Source organism: Drosophila novamexicana, unplaced genomic scaffold (assembly GCF_003285875.2).
Source record: "Drosophila novamexicana strain 15010-1031.04,08,12 unplaced genomic scaffold, DnovRS2.1 tig00001058-arrow-arrow-pilon, whole genome shotgun sequence".
Taxonomy (NCBI): Eukaryota; Metazoa; Arthropoda; class Insecta; order Diptera; family Drosophilidae; genus Drosophila; species Drosophila novamexicana.
Genome location: NW_020824836.1, coordinates 19825 through 38832, shown reverse-complemented (window position 1 = coordinate 38832; position 19008 = coordinate 19825). Strand labels below are relative to the sequence as shown.

The following is a 19008-nucleotide window of genomic DNA, read 5'->3' as shown; positions in this document are numbered from 1 at the left end:
CTTTCGAGAATCGCAGCGCTCTGGGTGATGCTTAACACAGCTGAGGCGTTGGCTTATCGTGGACTCTACGGCTGTCAGGCTGTCACTTCCTTCCTTTGTGCTCTCTCTCTCTCTCTCTCTTATTAATTGCCGTGATTAAAGTCGAAGTCGACTGCCACGAATGTCTTTAGCACATGTCACATTGCTTACCCCTATAAAGAGTCCATCTCCATCTGCATCTCCTCCTCCTCCTCCGCCCACAGCAACCACTGCGCCCTCACGTAGGCGCTTTGTCGCCCGTCTCGCCATTTTCTTGGCCCAACTTGACCCTATTCAAATTGCATTTCCATGTTTTCGCGCCAGACAACGCCTTCAGCTGTGGATCGCACATCTTTATCTTCATCCATTCCATTTTCTTTGTTGCAAAATTGCGTGGGTCGAGGCCGCAAAAGTGCGAAAATGCCCATCAAATCCGACAGCACGGCCCAATTTGCAAAGCTCAACTAACTGTGTTATAGAGTAGAGTTTCTAATAATCGATAACTCATATCGATAATAAATTTGAGTAGTTTGAGTAGTGTTTAACAATTCAAGTATTGATAAATTCCGCGCGGATCTCAAGATCCTGTACTTTTAAAAGCTTAATTGGTCGGCGATAAGAACTAAGGATGTCCTACAGCTTTTATATACGATTTTATAGCCTCAAAGACGAAAGAAGCGCAAAATTGTTATTAATTATTGTTAAAATTGTTATTGACCAATAAATATTGTCTACGATCGCTCAATATTTTCAATTGAAAAAAAATGCGTCTATATTTAATGCGTGCAACTGCAACTGCAGCTACATAAATCTCGGGGCAACAACAACAAAATCCACTTAGAACCAGAACCGAATCAAGGCGACAACAACGTGCATAGAAGAGACATAAATCAAATAGAATACGGTATGATTATAGAATATGGCAAATACATACGTAAGTACGATGCCCAATTCCCCGCCAAAGTCCCATTGCCGAGGCAACACACCTGACAGAGCGACATTAAGTTCATTACGCTTGAGCTAGTCAAATGTTGAGAGCTGCCGACAACACCTGTGAGGTATCCGTTCGTTCGAAAAGGGATTGGCCAGTCGTGGGAGGGGGTGGGGGCTGGCGGTGACTGCGGCAGGTGAGCGAATCTATTTTGGATGGGCACACCAAAGTACAAAAAGCCATTTCAAAATGCCAAATTGCCCGACTGCGTCACCATCAACGGCCCCAGAATTCGAATCCGAACCGGCAAAAGCTGCCAACCGCGGCGCTGCGTTTGCTGCTCTCTCTCTCTCGCTCTGCCTAGCTCTCTCTCTTTCGCCGTCGCCGTCGCTTTGGTTAGGGTTTGCTGCGGCATGGGGGCATCGGCGATCGGAGCAGCACTCTGTGAGGTTTTTGACACTGGCTGCCAACTTGACGCTGCGTTAGAAAAATATTCTGCGCAGTGGTCCTTGCCCGCTGCACGGCGAAAATGTCGGTGTGTGTGTGCGTGTGTGTGTGTGCGCGCTTGGCTCCCTTTTGGAAAATGTGCGCGGCTGCTGCGAGAGAGCGAGAGCAAGAGCAAAAGTTGGAGAGAGCGAGAGAGCGTGTATAATAAAAACATTATTTTCAATTTATTTTTAAACCGCACACACTTGTTCCATTGGGGCGCGCATACGCGACGCTCTCCGCGACGCATTCGGTCGATCCTCGGCCAAACAGCTGCTGGCTGTCGGCTGGCTGTCGGCTGGCTGTCGGCTGTCGTCGGCGACGCCGGCGGCGGCATCGTCACCTCCTCGACGGCAGCAGCGATGTAAAAACTGTAAGTGCCAGCGCCGTGAAAGTTCAGTTCTTTCTGGGATCTCGTTGCGTTCGTACTAAACAGAAAGAGAGAGAGAGAGAGTGCGAGAGAGCGCGCGTACCGTGCAACAACATTGCCTGCCTGTGATCCGTATAGCAATTGGTGAGGATCGGATCAGTAGTCGGGCCAAAAACACTTGTGCATTACTTGTATCTCGTATCTGAAGCTGTATCTCAATTTGTATCTGTATCTGTATCTGGTGCACAGTTCTTTTGTTATTGTTCCTTGCTTGTGATGAAATTTCGTGAAATACGTGTGTAGCCCAGACGCAACAACGAGCAAGAACATTTTGACAGCGAGGCTGTAGACCCACAAGGGGCAGGGGCAGGGTGTAGTGCGTGGTGATATATTATTGATTTCGCATCGACACCCAAACATATTCTGGCTGAATCATCAGTTCGCATCGCGAACCAAGCAACATACATATATTCAACCCATTGGACCGGCGCCGCTTGAGCACGCTTCAGTTAACCTCCCGCAGAGGGGTCTCTCACGGATTCGCTTCCTGATCCACAGCACTCGTTACTGCCAGGGTGAGTACGCATTCGAACCGCATAGTTCGAGTGAATGACTCGAGTAGTTTTAACTAAAACTGAAAAGGGTACATTCGGGTTTGAGTCCCAGGATGTAGTCTTAGGCGAAGCGGTATATTAAATAGTTGGATTTATAATTTGTAACTATATGTTATCTAAAATTGGGCGTATACCCTATGTTTATGTGGGCATGCCCAGCATTCTAACTCGTCTATGAATTACACAATTGCTCCAATACGCAACCCTTCTGCTATCATCTTGTCCACCCCGCGGCTATTCTTATACATATTGAAGACGAATGTTGGCACATGAGCACATTTTTTCTTTAAATTATCGCCTCGACAACCCGCAAAGTGAGAGGGCGAGAGGGAGAGCGAAAGAGAGGGAGAGTTCGGACCGCACTTGTTAAATTAATATTATGATTTCTTTGATATTTTGACATTTACGTGAGTAATGTGTTTGCATTGGCAATGATCGGGCCAAGCAGATGGATGCAGCCATCAACTGCCCTGCAACAACAACAACAACAACAACAAAAACCAAAGAGCCAAAGAGCTGTTGACAATTTTCGCATGCCTTCTCTTTCTAGTTAGTTGCGTAAACAGTTTGGATAGTATAAATATATATATATATATGTAATATGGCCAATTATTTTCAGCCTAGTCATACAGTGTATAAAATGCGTCGTTATGACGGAAGAAACTGCGTAGAATTTCAGAAAAAGTGTTGAAAAACAAAAATTTCCAAGTAAATAAAATCACAGTCATGCAGGCAGCCGAACAAGAAGGTTCGAACCCCCAGGGTAGATAAAGATACATTTAGAGACAGCTTAGATTAGGCTCGGTTAGGTTGATAATTTGTAGCCTATAGTAAAGACACTTGACAAATTACAAAAATAATTATAATACTATATGCCATAGTATATATAATCTAACTGCAGCCTGCAAATCTTAGTCAGTCACATGCCACAGGTAAATTAAACAGGTAAACCAGAAACGTCGGAGCCAACTGATGGGATATTTACATTGACTTCCACCCTAAATAACACAGAGATCCTTTGTGTCCCGTTGGCCCGGACTGATATTGTTTATAATTAGGTGGCGTAAACATGTGCCCAATGCGACGCCAAATGAGTCCGGCGTTGATTGATCTATAAACAAAAGATCAACTCGCAACGGGCCAGGGTATTCAGGAAGTCGATGTTGCTGTGCATTCCATGCAGAAGGGGTAGGCGGAGGGGGGGAGGGCGGCAAGTCCTGGCATTGACACTCCGGCCAGCACAGCAGGCGCCGCATTGCCACGTCTACGCGGGGCCAACATTTGTTTATTGTGCATGTGTGCATTTATTTTCAAGTTTGAACTTAAATGTAAACTATGCGCATTTCTCCTGCCCTGGCTGCGGTTTATAAATAGTCCAAACGCGCATTCGATCCCGTGGCACGCAGCCACCGGCCGTTGGTAAAGGCCACCGAGGCCAACGCTGTCGCCAGCCGCCGCCTCCTCCTCTTCCTCCTACTCCTCTGGCATCGCCATCGCCCCCGCCTCCACGTCAGCCATTAACATTTCTTTGCTTTGTGTACATTAACAGGACTTTGAACTTTCTTCGGGCCGAGAGCATTTTGCGCAGATTCTTACCCGTAAAAATACAAAAAAAAAAAAAGAAAAGAAAAGACAGAAAAGCATTTTCATGTCCATTGTGCGTTGCGTTTACAGAATGCACTCGGAACACTTTTGGATGGTTCATGCTATGGCGACCGAGTTGATGAGAGGCAGCATGTGGTAAATAATTTAAATACGTTGTCTTGTTGCCATAATAGAACAATATTATAAACGAGTTGCGATTATTTGGGCTTATAAAAGATGATATACGACGATTTCCAAGCACAGCTGAGCATTAATGCTGTGCAGTTAAGCAGACACGATCTTGTTTTATTCAAATCATATTTAATAGATTTTAAATCCTAAAATTAATATCTGTTGGTGCGAATTTAAATCATGCTGCGAATACAAATGCATATTTACTCTCTTTCTTTCAGCACACATAATTGCTGAGTGCTTTTTGTGTCCTGTTCGTAAACGTTTGACTATCACAATCAGTGTTTGCTTGGGAAAGGATTTCATTAATTGTTCCTCTCTATGATTCGTTCTTAAACGTTTAACTATGACTCACATTGTTGCAACTCTATTTCTCGAGAGAGCACTCATTTGCACATTCCTCTTTGTGTCTTGTTCGTAAACGTTTGACTATCACAAACATTGTTATAACTCATTTTCTCGAGAGTGTATTTGATCGATTATTCCTCTTTGTATCTCGTTCTTAAACGTTTAACTATCACTCACATTGTTGTAACTCGCCTATTCCTCTTTGTGTCTTATTCGTAAACGATGTGCTGCTTTGCAAACATTTTTTCAACTGTTGCAAATAAGTTCAACTCATGAAGCGCTTATGTATGCATCAAAAACAGCCATAAAGCATTAAATGACACTTAAATTCGACTATAATCAACTTCAAATAGTCTAAACCAAATTAATGCGGTTCGATTTGAATATAGCAACATGTGCCACATGTTACATGCCTCATTCCCCTCCGTTGAATGCCCATTTGCAGAGGCCTGCACCAATTAACGTTTGCAGTTCTGCTGCTGTTGCTTTTCCTGCTCTTTGAGATGTCATATGCGATTACCGATCTGCGATCTGCGATCTGCGCCTGGGAACTGCGATCGGTGCACGGGCCAACGAATAATTAATTAACGGCCTGTCAGAGAAACATGCGACTTTCGGACTTTTCGTTCTTCGTGTGACATCGAAAACATTGCACACAGACATGTCCCTCGCCCAGCGTTTTTGGGGAGGTCTTCGCCAAAAAGCACCAAAATTTTCCCACTTGTCAGCTTTGTTTCCATTTTGTGTCTTGGCCACTTCGGAATCAAAAATTGGCAACAAAAAAAAAAAAAGAAAACCACAACAAAAACAAATTTCAGACGAATATCGCTGTTGGTCAAAATACTATAAATAATTTAGCTGAAATTTCTGTGGAACAGGTATGCTGGTTAAATCGGGGAAAATTACCAGGTGGTTGCGGCATGTCAACGGGGGGGCGCCTCCGCCGATTATTAAGTATAAATAAATGTTAAGGCACAATTTACACATACTTATATGTCTGGTGCGGATCTCAGCTCTCCCACTCGCATACATCATAGCCAATATTGATGGGCTGCTTTAGATGCGGAATTTTCATGGGCGTAGGCGTCTGAGGTGGACGGGGGCGGGGGCCACATTCTTTGCCACCTGCCGCTGCGCGCACATCCAGCCACAAGTTTTATGAGCACAAACATTTTGATGTACTCTACGAATCTAAATCGTTGCGAACATTTTCGGCAACCGCAACAGCAACTATTAAAGCAACAGCAACAACAAATGCGAGAACGGGAAGCCAAAAGTAGGCAACAGGTTGCAAAAGTCTGGCAGCTCGATGTGTTTAGGCCAAATGCCTGCCCAGCTGCCCAACTAGCGACTTTTCTTTTTCTTGGCTGGCTGGTTTTTCTTGGGGAGCAGCCACGCCCACATCACGCGGCCGGCCTCAGGTCCCCGCTACAAAAGAAAAACAAACAATAAGCAAACGCGCACATGACCTCCGCAACGCGTATATTCCCAAGACAAAGACCCCATACCCCAACCCCCCACACACCCTACCCCCTTCCACTCCTGGTATCTGTTGTTGTTGTTGCGGCCATACGAAATAATCGATTATTTAGACGATTACGAAAAAGTAAAGAGAAAACTTTCAACAATAAACAACAGCGAAGTGCGATCGGAAATATAAAATTTGATTGCTTGGCCAATTGAATATGGTTGCGTTTATTATAGGGTATGCAGGTGATGAAACTGCCCTTTGTCCAATTCACGGAATGTTCACAATTATATTTTTACACAGAAATTTTAACAAATACGCAACGAAATGCTCACTAAAATGCCAAAAATAAACAACTGAAGAGAAGGAACTGAAATATTTGAAATATAACTGGAATAAGGCAGGTTAGGGAAAGAAAGTACCAAAACAAATATATATATATAAAATATAAATTTTAAATATAATTCAGAACAAAAAATTTTTCAAAATTTGAAAATATAATATTAACATTTTAATATTGAATATATTTATTATGGATCAAGGTCTATTCAATCTGTTCAGGAAAAAGATCCAAGCAAATGCTTAAAGTGAATTGAAGAGGACAAAAAAGAATGTCATATCTTGATGAACAATTTGGAATACAATTAATAAATATATATATTTATTTATTAAATTCAAAGGTGAATATATTGAAAGTAAGTAAGGTTAAGCCCAGGAAACTGAGCAGCTAACAAGCTGTTGTAAAAGCCGGGCTAAGCTTAGCTGCCAGTGAGAAGTGTTTAGATTCTTTATTATTATATTATATAATAAATGTAGATGACGCTCCACCTGCCTGTCTGCAGTTTAGAACGTATAGATAGTTAGGCAGGTGGGCAGGTGGGCAGGTTAGTGTGAAGGTGGGCTGTGCTGTTAGGGGAGGCAATTACGTGCGAGATTAATCAATGCCAAGACAACATGCACAAATTATGCGCATTTCGACGTGAATTTATTTCTAAGATCGCGAACAGCGAGCAGCCAACAAGTGCGATTGCGAATGCCGGTGCCTGATGCCGATGCCGATGCCGATGCCTGCTGACGTTAATCATACGCCCCGTGTGGCAGGCAGCAGCATCAGCAGCAGCGGAGGCATAGGCAGAGGCGGAGGCAACCTCAGGCAAACGACAAGGTGACGACGCTGAATGCTGCAACGACTTTGGGCACAGCCATGCTGGCCTCTTGGCTCGTCCTTAATTATAAATTGACGAAATAAATATGAAATATTCGCTTTTTCTATACCCTACACACGTCCGACAGCGACAGGCTGTGCTCGGGCAGCGTTATGCCCGGCGGCTGGGCAGGGCAACTAGAATGCTGAGAGCTCATTAAATTATGTATTAGTTTTGTCTGCGACATAGCGAAAATATTTATAATCTTTAGAATTTGTTGCTGTTCTTGTTGTTGTTTTGATTTAAATTTCGCCCGTGTGGCTGTCATCGTCGCGTTGTTAATGACGCATCCGTGGCGCATTTAGCAGGTTGCTTCACCTTTCTGGCCCATACGTCATGCCCGCGCCGCACATCGAACCAAATGCTGATGTCGCTTTTGTCTCTTTTGTTTTGCAGACGCAGACATGAGGAAGGCGACGCCCATACCCGAGGAACTGTACAATCTCACCCAGCTGGCCGATGTGACACTGGCGGCCGGACCGCTCAGCGCACCAGCCAAAACTGCGGCGTACAGCAAGCCAATGCCCAGCAGCAACAACAACAACAACAACATTAGCAGCAGCAGCAGCAGCAGCATATTCTATGCCTCATCCGACGATGACTCCACCTACAACTCGTACAGCCACAAGGTGTTCGATCGCAGGAAACTGCGTCGCTGCACCATCTCCGACTCGAATTCCTGCGCCAGCATCACCAGCACCAGCAGCTGCCAGTCCAGCGAGCAGTCGCCCAACCAGGCCACGCCCTGCAGCAGCAACAGCAGCACCGCCAGCAATTTGCTCGAAGATGAGCACATTTGCCCCGAATGCGGCAAGAAGTATTCCACATCCTCCAATCTGGCGCGCCATAGACAAACCCACAGGTAAGTCGCCAGCAACAAGCTGACAAAAAGGTTCGAAACAAGAGCTTCAAGTAAATTCAAGGATCTGGCAGTTCGGCTTACAAACCTTGAACCGAACCAACTTTCAATTTTGTTTGGGAGCTGCTAATAAGAAACTGAGCCACATTCGAAGTAGGAGCAAATCCTAAAAAGCAGTAGTTTTTTATGAAAAAAAAAACCAAATTGTTTGACTCACATCAAAAAACATATCAATCTGTTTTAACAAATTTTGTTTCTCTTATCAAATCGTAGGTCAATTATGGACAAGAAGGCGCGACATTGTCCCTACTGCGAAAAGGTGTACGTGTCGATGCCGGCCTTCTCGATGCATGTGCGCACCCATAACCAGGGCTGCGAGTGCCAGTATTGCGGCAAGTGCTTCTCGCGGCCCTGGCTGCTGCAGGGCCACATACGCACCCATACGGGCGAGAAGCCCTTCAAGTGCAGCGTCTGCAGCAAGGCCTTTGCGGACAAATCGAATCTGCGCGCCCACATACAAACCCATTCGAACACCAAGCCGCACACCTGCGCCCGCTGCGGCAAGGCCTTTGCCCTCAAGTCGTATCTGTACAAGCACGAGGAGTCCTCCTGCATGAAGAATCGCGGCGAGGCGGCGCCGCGTGCCGCCCAGCTGCTCTCCATGTCCAAGCAGCAGCCGGAACTGGAGGCGACAGCAACAACAACGACAACAAGCACATCTCTGCCGGATTCGGCCAAGTCAACGCTGGCGCACAAGCTGCTGCAGAAGGAGAAGGAACGCAGACAAGCTCAGGCCCAAGCTCAAGCTCAAGCTCAGGCACAGGCGCAGGCTGCGCTGGCCTATGGCTATCCGGCAGCTGCTGGGCATGCGGAGGCATTTGCCGCCCAACTGGAGCACTACGAGAGCTACAAGCGCAGTGGCATGCTCCAACCGACAACCGTGCTGCAGCATCCCGGAGCGCTGTACCAGGAGCAGCTGCTGCCACTGCCGCTGCCGCTGCCGCTGCCTCTGGGTCTGCCCTATCAGCACTATGGACATGCCGGAGCACAGTCGGCTGGCAGCGAGGCGGCGGCGGCGGCGGATCAGGAGCAGCCCGTTGACTTTTCGCCCAAGAACAATTTTACGCATTCGGCCAAGACGAGTCCCTTCGAGCTGACGGGCAACTATGCGATGGTCGCCTAGACAAGCTCAGCCTGCCAGCTGATTGTAAAAAGACAAGCGAGAGAGAGATTTACAGAATTTTGAAAAAAAAAAAACAAAACAAACAAAACAAAACCAAATATTAACAAGAAAACAAACCAAAAACAATAACAAAAGAGAAAAAACCCATTTTGCATTCGATTTTTAGGAGCTTATTGTAGTAAACAAATATGTGATAAATATGAGAAAAGAGCTAAAGTACCGTTAGAGAGTAGTCGATTCCAAAAAAAAAATAATAATAATTACATCAGTTGACAGAACTTAATTAATCGATCGATCTACACTTAGTTGTAACGAGGATTTAGAGACTTGCAGAAAAAACATGTAACCAGTATTTTTTTCTTTTAGACCACATTATATATATATATATATAGGGAGAGACAACATATATATATATGCGATTTATATACACTGTATGATTTAATTGAGTCGCTGATTTTAGAATTTACACACATATTTAGTAAATACATATATATTATTTACCAAATACGAAAATACGTTTAAAAAAAGAAAAGGAAGAAGAATTCTTTTGTTTAAGGCATTGCGATTTCCTGCATCAGCACGGAAGTCCAAGAACGAGCGAATCTCTAGTCTTGTATCTTTAAAATGCAGCGTGTGCCGAACGCACTGACCCCCGCCCACGCCTCCTCCGCCGCCCCCCTCAAGCGACACACGGGGTGGTGGTGGAGGTCGCGGGGTCGGTGCGGTATTCGATGCATGTGTCGCGTTATTTTTAAGCACTTTACGGCCGCATGTGGTGCAATAATAATTGACATAACACTAATTAGCCTCTACACACAAAAACTTTACACACATATAAATATATATAAATATATATTTGTATAGATAGATGCCTATATATTTTGTATATTTGTCAAATCTTGCGATTATTTTGTAAATTTATGTGTATTTTTCTCTTGTAGCTCTTTGTATTATTACTTGTATTGTTTATATTTTGCTTTTCTTTCTCGACTCACTGCATTTTGTATACTCTACAGAACCTACAGCTAAAACAGACCAAAGATATTGTACATGAATATGTATATGTATTCATAGACATATAGAGTACATTATGTATTATAGAAACGCACATTTATTCAAATTAAACGAGTGATCCAACGATCCCTGAAAATGAGAGATATAGAATTTTTTCTATTTATTTACAGAGGCCACTTTGACGATTTTTAACCAAAAACTTTTCTATCCTAGCCCGAACCTTTAACCAAGCGAGTTGCCTAGAAGAAATTGCAAAGCCGCATGCAGAACCGCTATTTTTCTTTTTACTGGTTCAGTGCAAGTATAATATATGACAAGTCCAGGCTTGAAAGAATATCTAAGTTCTGGGTTGCAGAAAGCGGGAATCAATAACCAAACCTAAAGACAGGGAGTTAGTTCGCATTGAAAACCGAACCACCAATACTTTCTTTTTTATTATTTTCGTAGCTCTGAAAACCCAGCAATTGATTAAGAACAGAATCGAAAAAACTATATAGTATAGCTGACAAAGATACAAAAGGAACAATCAGTCGAGCTAGTTTCTATTCGAGTATTTGACAAAGTTTTTCCACAAAATCAGATTACCACATAAAAACGACAAAAGCGCCATCTAGCGATTGTTTAAAATTCTCTTTGAAATAAACATTTTGGCTGAGGTCAAGATTTTTATTGCATTTGAATTGTTGAACTGTTGAACGGTTGACTAAAAGCATATCCGACTTGAAATTTTTAATCTCCTGTGATTGGGCTGATATATGTATCTCGAAGCCAATAATATATATATATGGTAGGTACAAAAAGTATATGTCGGTAATGGATGAAACTTTCACAGAAAACGGCATGCCAAAAGAATTCGAATCGATAAACAAATAAACAAAGTCTGCAAATCCCCGATCCATAAGATGCCAAGTTAGGCATTCTCCAGGTTGCGGCTGCTTGGAGTAGCTTTGGGCAATGGATACTAACCCAATGCCCCCATACAGATAACTATATTATTTAGAGAAAAGTATCACAGTTTCTACATACCTTAAGAGGTGGGCCAATGTCGCCCACGCCGGATTCAAGGGATGAACTCTTGGTGCCGCCGCAGCGTATGATCAGATCATCGTAGGACTTGTTATGCAGCATACAGACCAGGATGACGGTCATGTTGTCGCCGCCAAGGCCATAGTTGTAGGCGTTCGGCGCCAGGCAATAGCTCATTAGATGCTCACATATCAGATCCGGCTGCATGCCGGCTGCGATGCGTTCGCGGACAAACTCGGCCACCTGGGTGCTGCTCATCACATCCCAAATGCCATCGCAGGCGAGCACAACAAACTCCCAATCATCGCCAATGTCACAGACCATAACATCTGGATCGGCTGTAACGATTTGCTCCTCCGGCTTCTTGCTGGTGTTGCGCTTGTACATGAAATCGCCGAGAGCCCGCGACAAGGCCAGATTGCCATTTACGCGATTGTTCTCCACGCGACCGCCGCCGGCCACGATGCGCTTCACCTCAGATTCATTGCTGGGCTTGTGATCGACAGACAGGGGACGCACAATGCCGCCCACGCTGGCAATGGCACGGGAGTCGCCGGCATTGGCGCAATACAGACGCTTGTCCTTGATCAGGACGACAATGGCCGTCGAGCCGGCCATCTGCTCGCCCCAGCTGCCGTTGTGCAGCATCTCGCGATCAAAGTCGAGAAAGGCACGTTTCATGGCCAGCTCCACGGAGCTGCCAAAGTATTCCGGCCGCTTGGTAATGAACTTGTGCAAATGCTTGCCAGCAAACTTGGCCACAGCCGCTCCGCCATGCCCGTCATAGACACCAAAGAAGGCGGCGGCCGGATCATCCGGCAGCGAGAGTATATGTGTGTGAGCATCCTCCATTTCGATGCGCCAGCCCTGCATACAGCTGCTGCCCACCAGAAAGGAGGAGTTCGCGCAGCGCGCCGAATCCTTGGTGGTGACCGGTTCAGATAATGTTTGGCCCATGATCAACTTAAACAACAACATAGAGCAGTATAAATACTTAGGAGCACGCTCTGCAGCTAACGGGGCGCAAAGATTACGGAGCTACTCACTTATCGGAATCTATGGAAAATAATTGCTCCGTTACAATATATCACCATAGACTATTATAGTACTATTGTCGTATCCTTTTCTGTTTGGTACTCTAATAAATATTTGTGGATTCTGTAAGCAAACTAAAGACGATTTGGAATTTTGCAGACTGAACTTACATCGTCTACTATAGTAGATTTCGTTTAAAAACATTTGACAGTCTATTTTTTTACTGAAACAAAATTAAAGCAAACACAACAATTTTAGGAAAATATAATAAAAAGAATTCTAGTTTTTTGGACTTTAATACCAATTGGAGGATAAACTACAAAGCAATTGCTAGATATCATAAAAATAAGTTTAGTTTTCACAAACATATGACAATTTTTAACCTTGAAACCAGCATACAAAGGACCTCTACAAGTCAACAGTTTTATCAGTCTAAAGTACATTTTTTTGACTGAAAAAAATACTCCGCTTAAATATAAACGGTAATGGCATTCAGTTCTAGTGATTTTAAATACAATAAACAAAGAGCCAAACCTTGTTGAAATCGGTTGAGATTTGACCGAGTAATGGGGATGGGAAATTATGACCTATATACATATGTATGTCTAAATGGGATATGTGAGGGTACCATTTCTACACACACTTTAACCAACACCATACATACATACATACATACATACATGCATGCATACATACATACATACATGCATGCATACATACATACATACAAACATGCATACATACATACATACATACATACATACATGCATACATGCATATATACATACATACATACATGCATACATACATACATGCATGCATACATACATACATGCATGCATACATACATACATACATGCATAGATACATACATGCATACATATATACATCTAAATATACACATCTGCATACATCTCAATACATGCATCTACATACATCTTCATACATCTACATACAACTACATACATGTACATATATCTACACATACATATCCACTTACCGCCTTCGCCTCCTCCTGCGCCGCCGCCTCCTGCTCTACCGCCACAAGTTCCTCCTCCACAGGGCTTTGGAGCCAACGTTTCCTGCCTTGTTGAATTTCAGCAAGGCCTGCTTGAATTCTTGAGAAGCGAGGAGGAGAGCACTTCGTAGAAATGCGTTTCATTTAAATTTGCAGCACAGCGACAAATAAGTTTGGACTGCATTTGGTATTAGAAATCAAGCATGCATGCATACATGCATACATACATAAATGCATACATACACTAACACACAAACATACCCACATATACATTAGGATAACCTTCGAAGGTAACAATTTAAATTTGTAAGCCCAGATCAGGGTACTAAGTACTTACTTTTGATAATATTTATAATATTACATAAATATATAATTTAATATTTTCAAAAATCGTTTGCCCTTTCATTATTAAAACTCTTTGTTTTTATCTTTTGATAATTTTGGTTTTTGTTTTTAGTATTTGTTTTTTTTTTTTTTCTTTTTAATCGTTTGTATTTTATATTTTCCATATACGTAATATATATAGACATTTATTTGTTTTGTTTTTGTTGTTGTTGTTGTTGTCGTAGATTACTACACGTTTATCCTTTTAGGCATATGTACGGAGTATGTATCATAATTTGTATGCGAACGTATTTGTAACCGTATCTGTGTGTGTGTGTGTGTGCGAGTGTGTGTGTATATGTATTGGTTGCCTTCTCTGTGAGTATGTATGTGTGTGTTTGTGTTTGTGTGAGTTATGCTTATACGAATATTGGCGCCGAGGCCATCATCTACATTCAATTATACTTAGTTAAGTTTTTCTTTTTTGTATATACTCTTTAAAGTGTAAAGACACTAAATTTCACAATTTTCGTTTGTTTTATGTTTCTTCTTCTTGATTCTTTAATCATTTCTCTATTCGCTACAAAAAGGGGATTTACTGCCTGTCCAGAGCCTATCGAAAAGCCCCGACAGTTACACACAGAGAGAGAGGGGAAGAGAGAGAGAGAGATTATAAGAAAAAGTGATATCCGAGAGAAATTGATTTAGGGTTGAGGACTGCCCCGCAGCGCCCTAAAGTTAGGGTATCGGCTGCTTCGTTGGGGTCGCAAAAAAGGGGAATTTTCTCTATGGGCAAATGTGTGTCCCATGTGCGTGTGTGTGTGTGGGTGTTGAGTACATTCATATGTGTGTGTGTGTGTGTTATGTAAATAATTTACGAAAAATGTTTATGTTTTATACCGTTATTTTTATATAATTAGTATATAGATATATATATATATGTATTATAAAATCTCTAAACAGCCATAAAAGTCAAAAGTTCTTAAACATTATTTTTTTTCTGTTTTTATCAATTATCTAAACGCGTTTGGATTTTGAGTTTTGTATTTAATGCGCTTTTGCCGTTTACAATTCTAGAATTTGTTGTTTATTTAACGTTTTTTTGTTTGTTTGTATTTGAAATCGGAACTCGATTGTTATAGGTTGGTTTGCATCGGGGACTTACTATATATACTATATATATATATAGATATATGTATAAATACAAATTTGCGGCTCATTGTGTTACAATTTATTTTGGTCTGGAGACGGTGTACTGCATAATCCCCCCGGAATATATACTCGCGACCAAGTAAAGGGGGCGTGTCCATAGACATATATATATATATCTGTTCGATCGATACATATATATATATATTATGTTCGCTTTGCTATCAAAGAATTCACATTAACATTGAATTAGTTGCTTAAAAAGGTACGCATATCTGGATAAGTTATATAACTCGTTAGTTAGTACGTCGTATATATATAGAATTATATATTATGTTCTTTTGATTTGCATACAACTAAACGCTTATCATATTCATATTCCATGTACCATATTCCATAGTTATATATATTCAAATATATATATATATATGCTAAATGTATCGGTGTGCTTGGTTTTTGATATATAAGTATTTCATTTGAACGCTTACATTAAGACTCTCGCTTGTTGTTGTTAATAATATTAAATATTTAAAAAGGACACCAAGTAAAAAACATTCAGTACACATCGATAAATTACAAAAAGTTAAGTTCTTTCATTGTGAATAGGTGAGAGTTGGCTTGGATCTCGCATTAATCCCATATGTATGTTAGTTAGCAGGCGCGGCAATCCAAACAAATTCCATATTCTTGCTGGATCAGCTGTGCGCATCGTTGGTGATCGAAATGAATTAATACATAATTGCATACTTTCGCTTATGCGGGGGGTAAAGGCCCGAGGGAATGTACAAGTTACATGTTAATTATTATTATTTGGTTTCTTTTGTGCAATTTCATTCCGATTAACCCGGTAATTCGTTGTCTAACCCATGCACTTAAGTATCTAAAAATCTCTGGCTAAATTTAGGACATACTATATGGCTATAATCTTAGGTACATGCTAAAAGTTGAAATCGTATGTATCTCTATATATGGAGAGTGTGAGAGAGAGAGAGTTTATGGTATGCATAAGACTTGGTGCCCAGGGAAAAGATGATCTTCGTTTAACGTTAAACTTTAAATCTAGACTAAACATTTATGTGTGCGCGCTTTGATTATCGTTCTTTGGTTTATATTCTTGTTGTTCATTTTCTTGTTTTTTGTTTTTTAGGTTTTTTTCAATATGCTTACTAAAGCAGCTGCCTTTAACTACGGTCTATTGGCTATTGTTATCGATTATCGTTTATCGATTATCGTCTATCGCTTATCGATCGAATGTCGCTTATCGTCTATCGCTTATCGATCGACCATCGCTTATCGATGATCGACTATCGCTTATCGATCGACCATCGCTTATCGATGATCGACTATCGCTTATCGATCGACTATCGCTTATCGATGATCGACTATCGCTTATCGATTATCATATATCGATTATCGGTTATCAATTTTCGCTTATCGCTCATCGCTTATCGATTTTCGCATATAAAAATATTTAAATTCTTTACTTTTGAAACGACGCAAGACGACACTAATGCTAAAAGTTCGCACCCACACACACATTCAAATATATATGTATATATAGATGCCTATATATGCGATATATATCTTCAGATATCTCTAGTACATATAAGTACAGAATGTATACGTACATATAAAAAGCAAATCCCATTAAAGTGCCATCATCTATTTGCATTTGTTACGAGCTATTCAATATATATGTATATGTATATATACTAGTTATATATATTATTTATGTATATTCATTTAAAACATATTGTTTCGATTACGTTCGCATCACGCTTCACACTAAATACAAGAGATTCTTTAATGCACATCAATATATATATATATATATATATGTCGTATGTATAGACTTTTATTGAATGTACTTAAGTATTCGCTATACTTTTTTATTTTCGTTTTAAATCAGCAAAAAGGTACGATCAATTTGTTAGACGCTTGTTTTAAATTCAATATTCTGTATCTTAGTTAGAATCGTGAGAATGCGTACGACGACTTCAGCACTAGCTGCTAGTTAATTTTAGTTAATCTGTATATATATATATATATATCTATCTCGTAACGTATATTTTGTTTTTCTTTTTTAGGTAGGAAATATGCTAGTCTTATAAATTTCACACATCAACATTTTTGTTTTCTTTTGGTTAATTTTTTATCCATTCGAAATATTTTGTATTTAATAAAATATAGTGTATATATTTGTAATTTTGTTGTTGTTGTTGTTGTTTAGTTTTAATATGTGTTTGTATTTTATCTTCTTTTTTCTTTCTTTGCATTGTGTATGTAAATATATCGTAATTAGTTTTTGTGTTTTATTTTTACTTTTTTTTTTTGTTTTTTCATTATTAAAAACATCTAATATCAATCCGAACCACAATTTCAAGTGTGTATTTTTTGTTTTTTTCAAGAGTTTTAAATGGAAATTGCCAAGTTTCTATACAAATATCAATATTATAGTTCGAGTTGAAAGAAAAAAAACACGTTGAGAGCTTTTGGAGCTAACTTTTAATCTAAGACGAGCTTCGAGCGCCGACAATAATATCTAATAGCTATATAGAGCCGATGCGTATTCGTCTATATGTTGATTTGCTGTTTATCTTCTTTTGCTTCTTCTTCTACAATTTGTTTTTGTTGTTTAAGAACAAAATCTAATTATGGACGGGTTCTTATCAATCTTGTTTGTCAGCGTCAAATGTTTATAAAAAACGTTTTCGATCCATATTCAAATTCATATACGACCAAATTTTTTCATAGATCCATCAAATGTTGTTCGTATGGTTCGGTTACTTGGTTTGTAATTTTCTCAATTATGTGTGTGTGTGTGTTTGGCTTAAACACTAACTAGACGTACTTGAATGTGGCATGTACTAGACTTAATAAATTATTATTGGTTATTCGTTTGCTTTAGTTGATAAATGCACATAACTTGCGTATGAAACACATATTCCAAAGCGACAAATTATTTATAAAAGCTCATCAATTGTTCGTCTTTTGAATTGGTCAAACAACTTAGCTACATACATGCACATATGTATGTGGCATAGGAGTGTGTGTGTGTGTGTGTGTGTGCGTGTATTGGAAATAATTAACAATCTATTGGCAACTACAGAAACCTGATTCGATTCGTGAACTAAACTAAAGTGTTTATCTATATATATCTCGTATATATATATATAGCTGCAGCTATAGCCTCGATCGGTCAATAACTGAATGAGCTAAACATAAACTAAAGCGAATGCTAATTGTTTAATATCATATTGCACAATTTTCGATATTATTAAGTTAAATAGTTTATTAAATTGTCCCTTTGTTCGCTTTTCATTTTATAGCTATTTAATTGTTAAAATTAATTTGGTGGGATATATGTTGTATTTGTTGTTGTTGTTGTTCTTCTTCTTGTTCTTGATTTTGTTTAAACTTTTGATTAGCTTGTTGATTTTCAATCTCATTTTAACTAGTTGCTAAGAAAATCAATAAAATCAAAACAAATGATACAATAAATAAAGACGTTAACAATAAATATGCTTTCGATAATAATATATGCATGTATTTATGTTTTTGCATTTAGGAAATAAGTGTAAATATTATAATCATTTATGATAATAGTAAGTTGTGGGGATTGTGGCTATGTTTATATATGGTATACAATATAAAAAGTTATGCATGTGTGTGTGTGATAAAAATACAATTGAAAAAGTAAAATTTAAAGAAAATTATACAAAATGAAAGGCAAATCAACTATATATTTAGACATATTTTGAAGTACATAGAAATATTGTACGTAGTTGAACATCGAAATCGATTCGCATGTCATCATAATTTAAGTATAGATATATATATATATATATATGTATATAGTACATACGTATAGTATTTGAAGTTGATTTGTAAATTGATTTTAAGGCTACACAGTTAAAACATTGTTTATTTAAAATGTACTCTCTGCGCTTAAATACAAACGATATATGCATACATATGTATATATATATACATATATGTATATGTATGTCTATGTCTGTGTATTTTTGCATTTAGTGAGTGTTATTCATAAATTGTAATTAATTTTATATTTATGGTATTTTCACTTTTTAAGTCTATTAACGTTTCGTTTTTGTTACATTTAAAGCGTTCTTGATTTTTAGCTTGTTGCTTCTCTAAAAACATTGAGTAGAAATTGAAAAGTT

General features: G+C 39.8%; 2 protein-coding genes across 2 annotated transcripts; one reads left to right on the top strand and one right to left on the bottom strand.

The window, feature by feature from the left end:
• The first annotated feature begins 1872 nt into the window (after positions 1–1872).
• LOC115765823 (transcriptional repressor scratch 2) lies at positions 1873–10099 on the top strand. Its single transcript, XM_030709546.1, has 3 exons — positions 1873–2380; positions 7613–8078; positions 8349–10099. Exons 2-3 carry the CDS (start codon positions 7621–7623, stop codon positions 9256–9258), a joined length of 1368 nt encoding a protein of 455 aa, XP_030565406.1. The 5' UTR covers positions 1873–2380; positions 7613–7620; the 3' UTR covers positions 9259–10099.
• Positions 10100–10918: 819 nt separating this feature from the next.
• Positions 10919–12514, bottom strand: LOC115765825 (probable protein phosphatase 2C T23F11.1). Its single transcript, XM_030709548.1, has 3 exons — positions 12345–12514; positions 11299–12261; positions 10919–11233 (listed from the first exon to the last, which is right to left on the bottom strand). Exons 2-3 carry the CDS (start codon positions 12253–12255, stop codon positions 11183–11185), a joined length of 1008 nt encoding a protein of 335 aa, XP_030565408.1. The 5' UTR covers positions 12256–12261; positions 12345–12514; the 3' UTR covers positions 10919–11182.
• Between the last annotated feature and the right edge of the window lie 6494 nt (positions 12515–19008).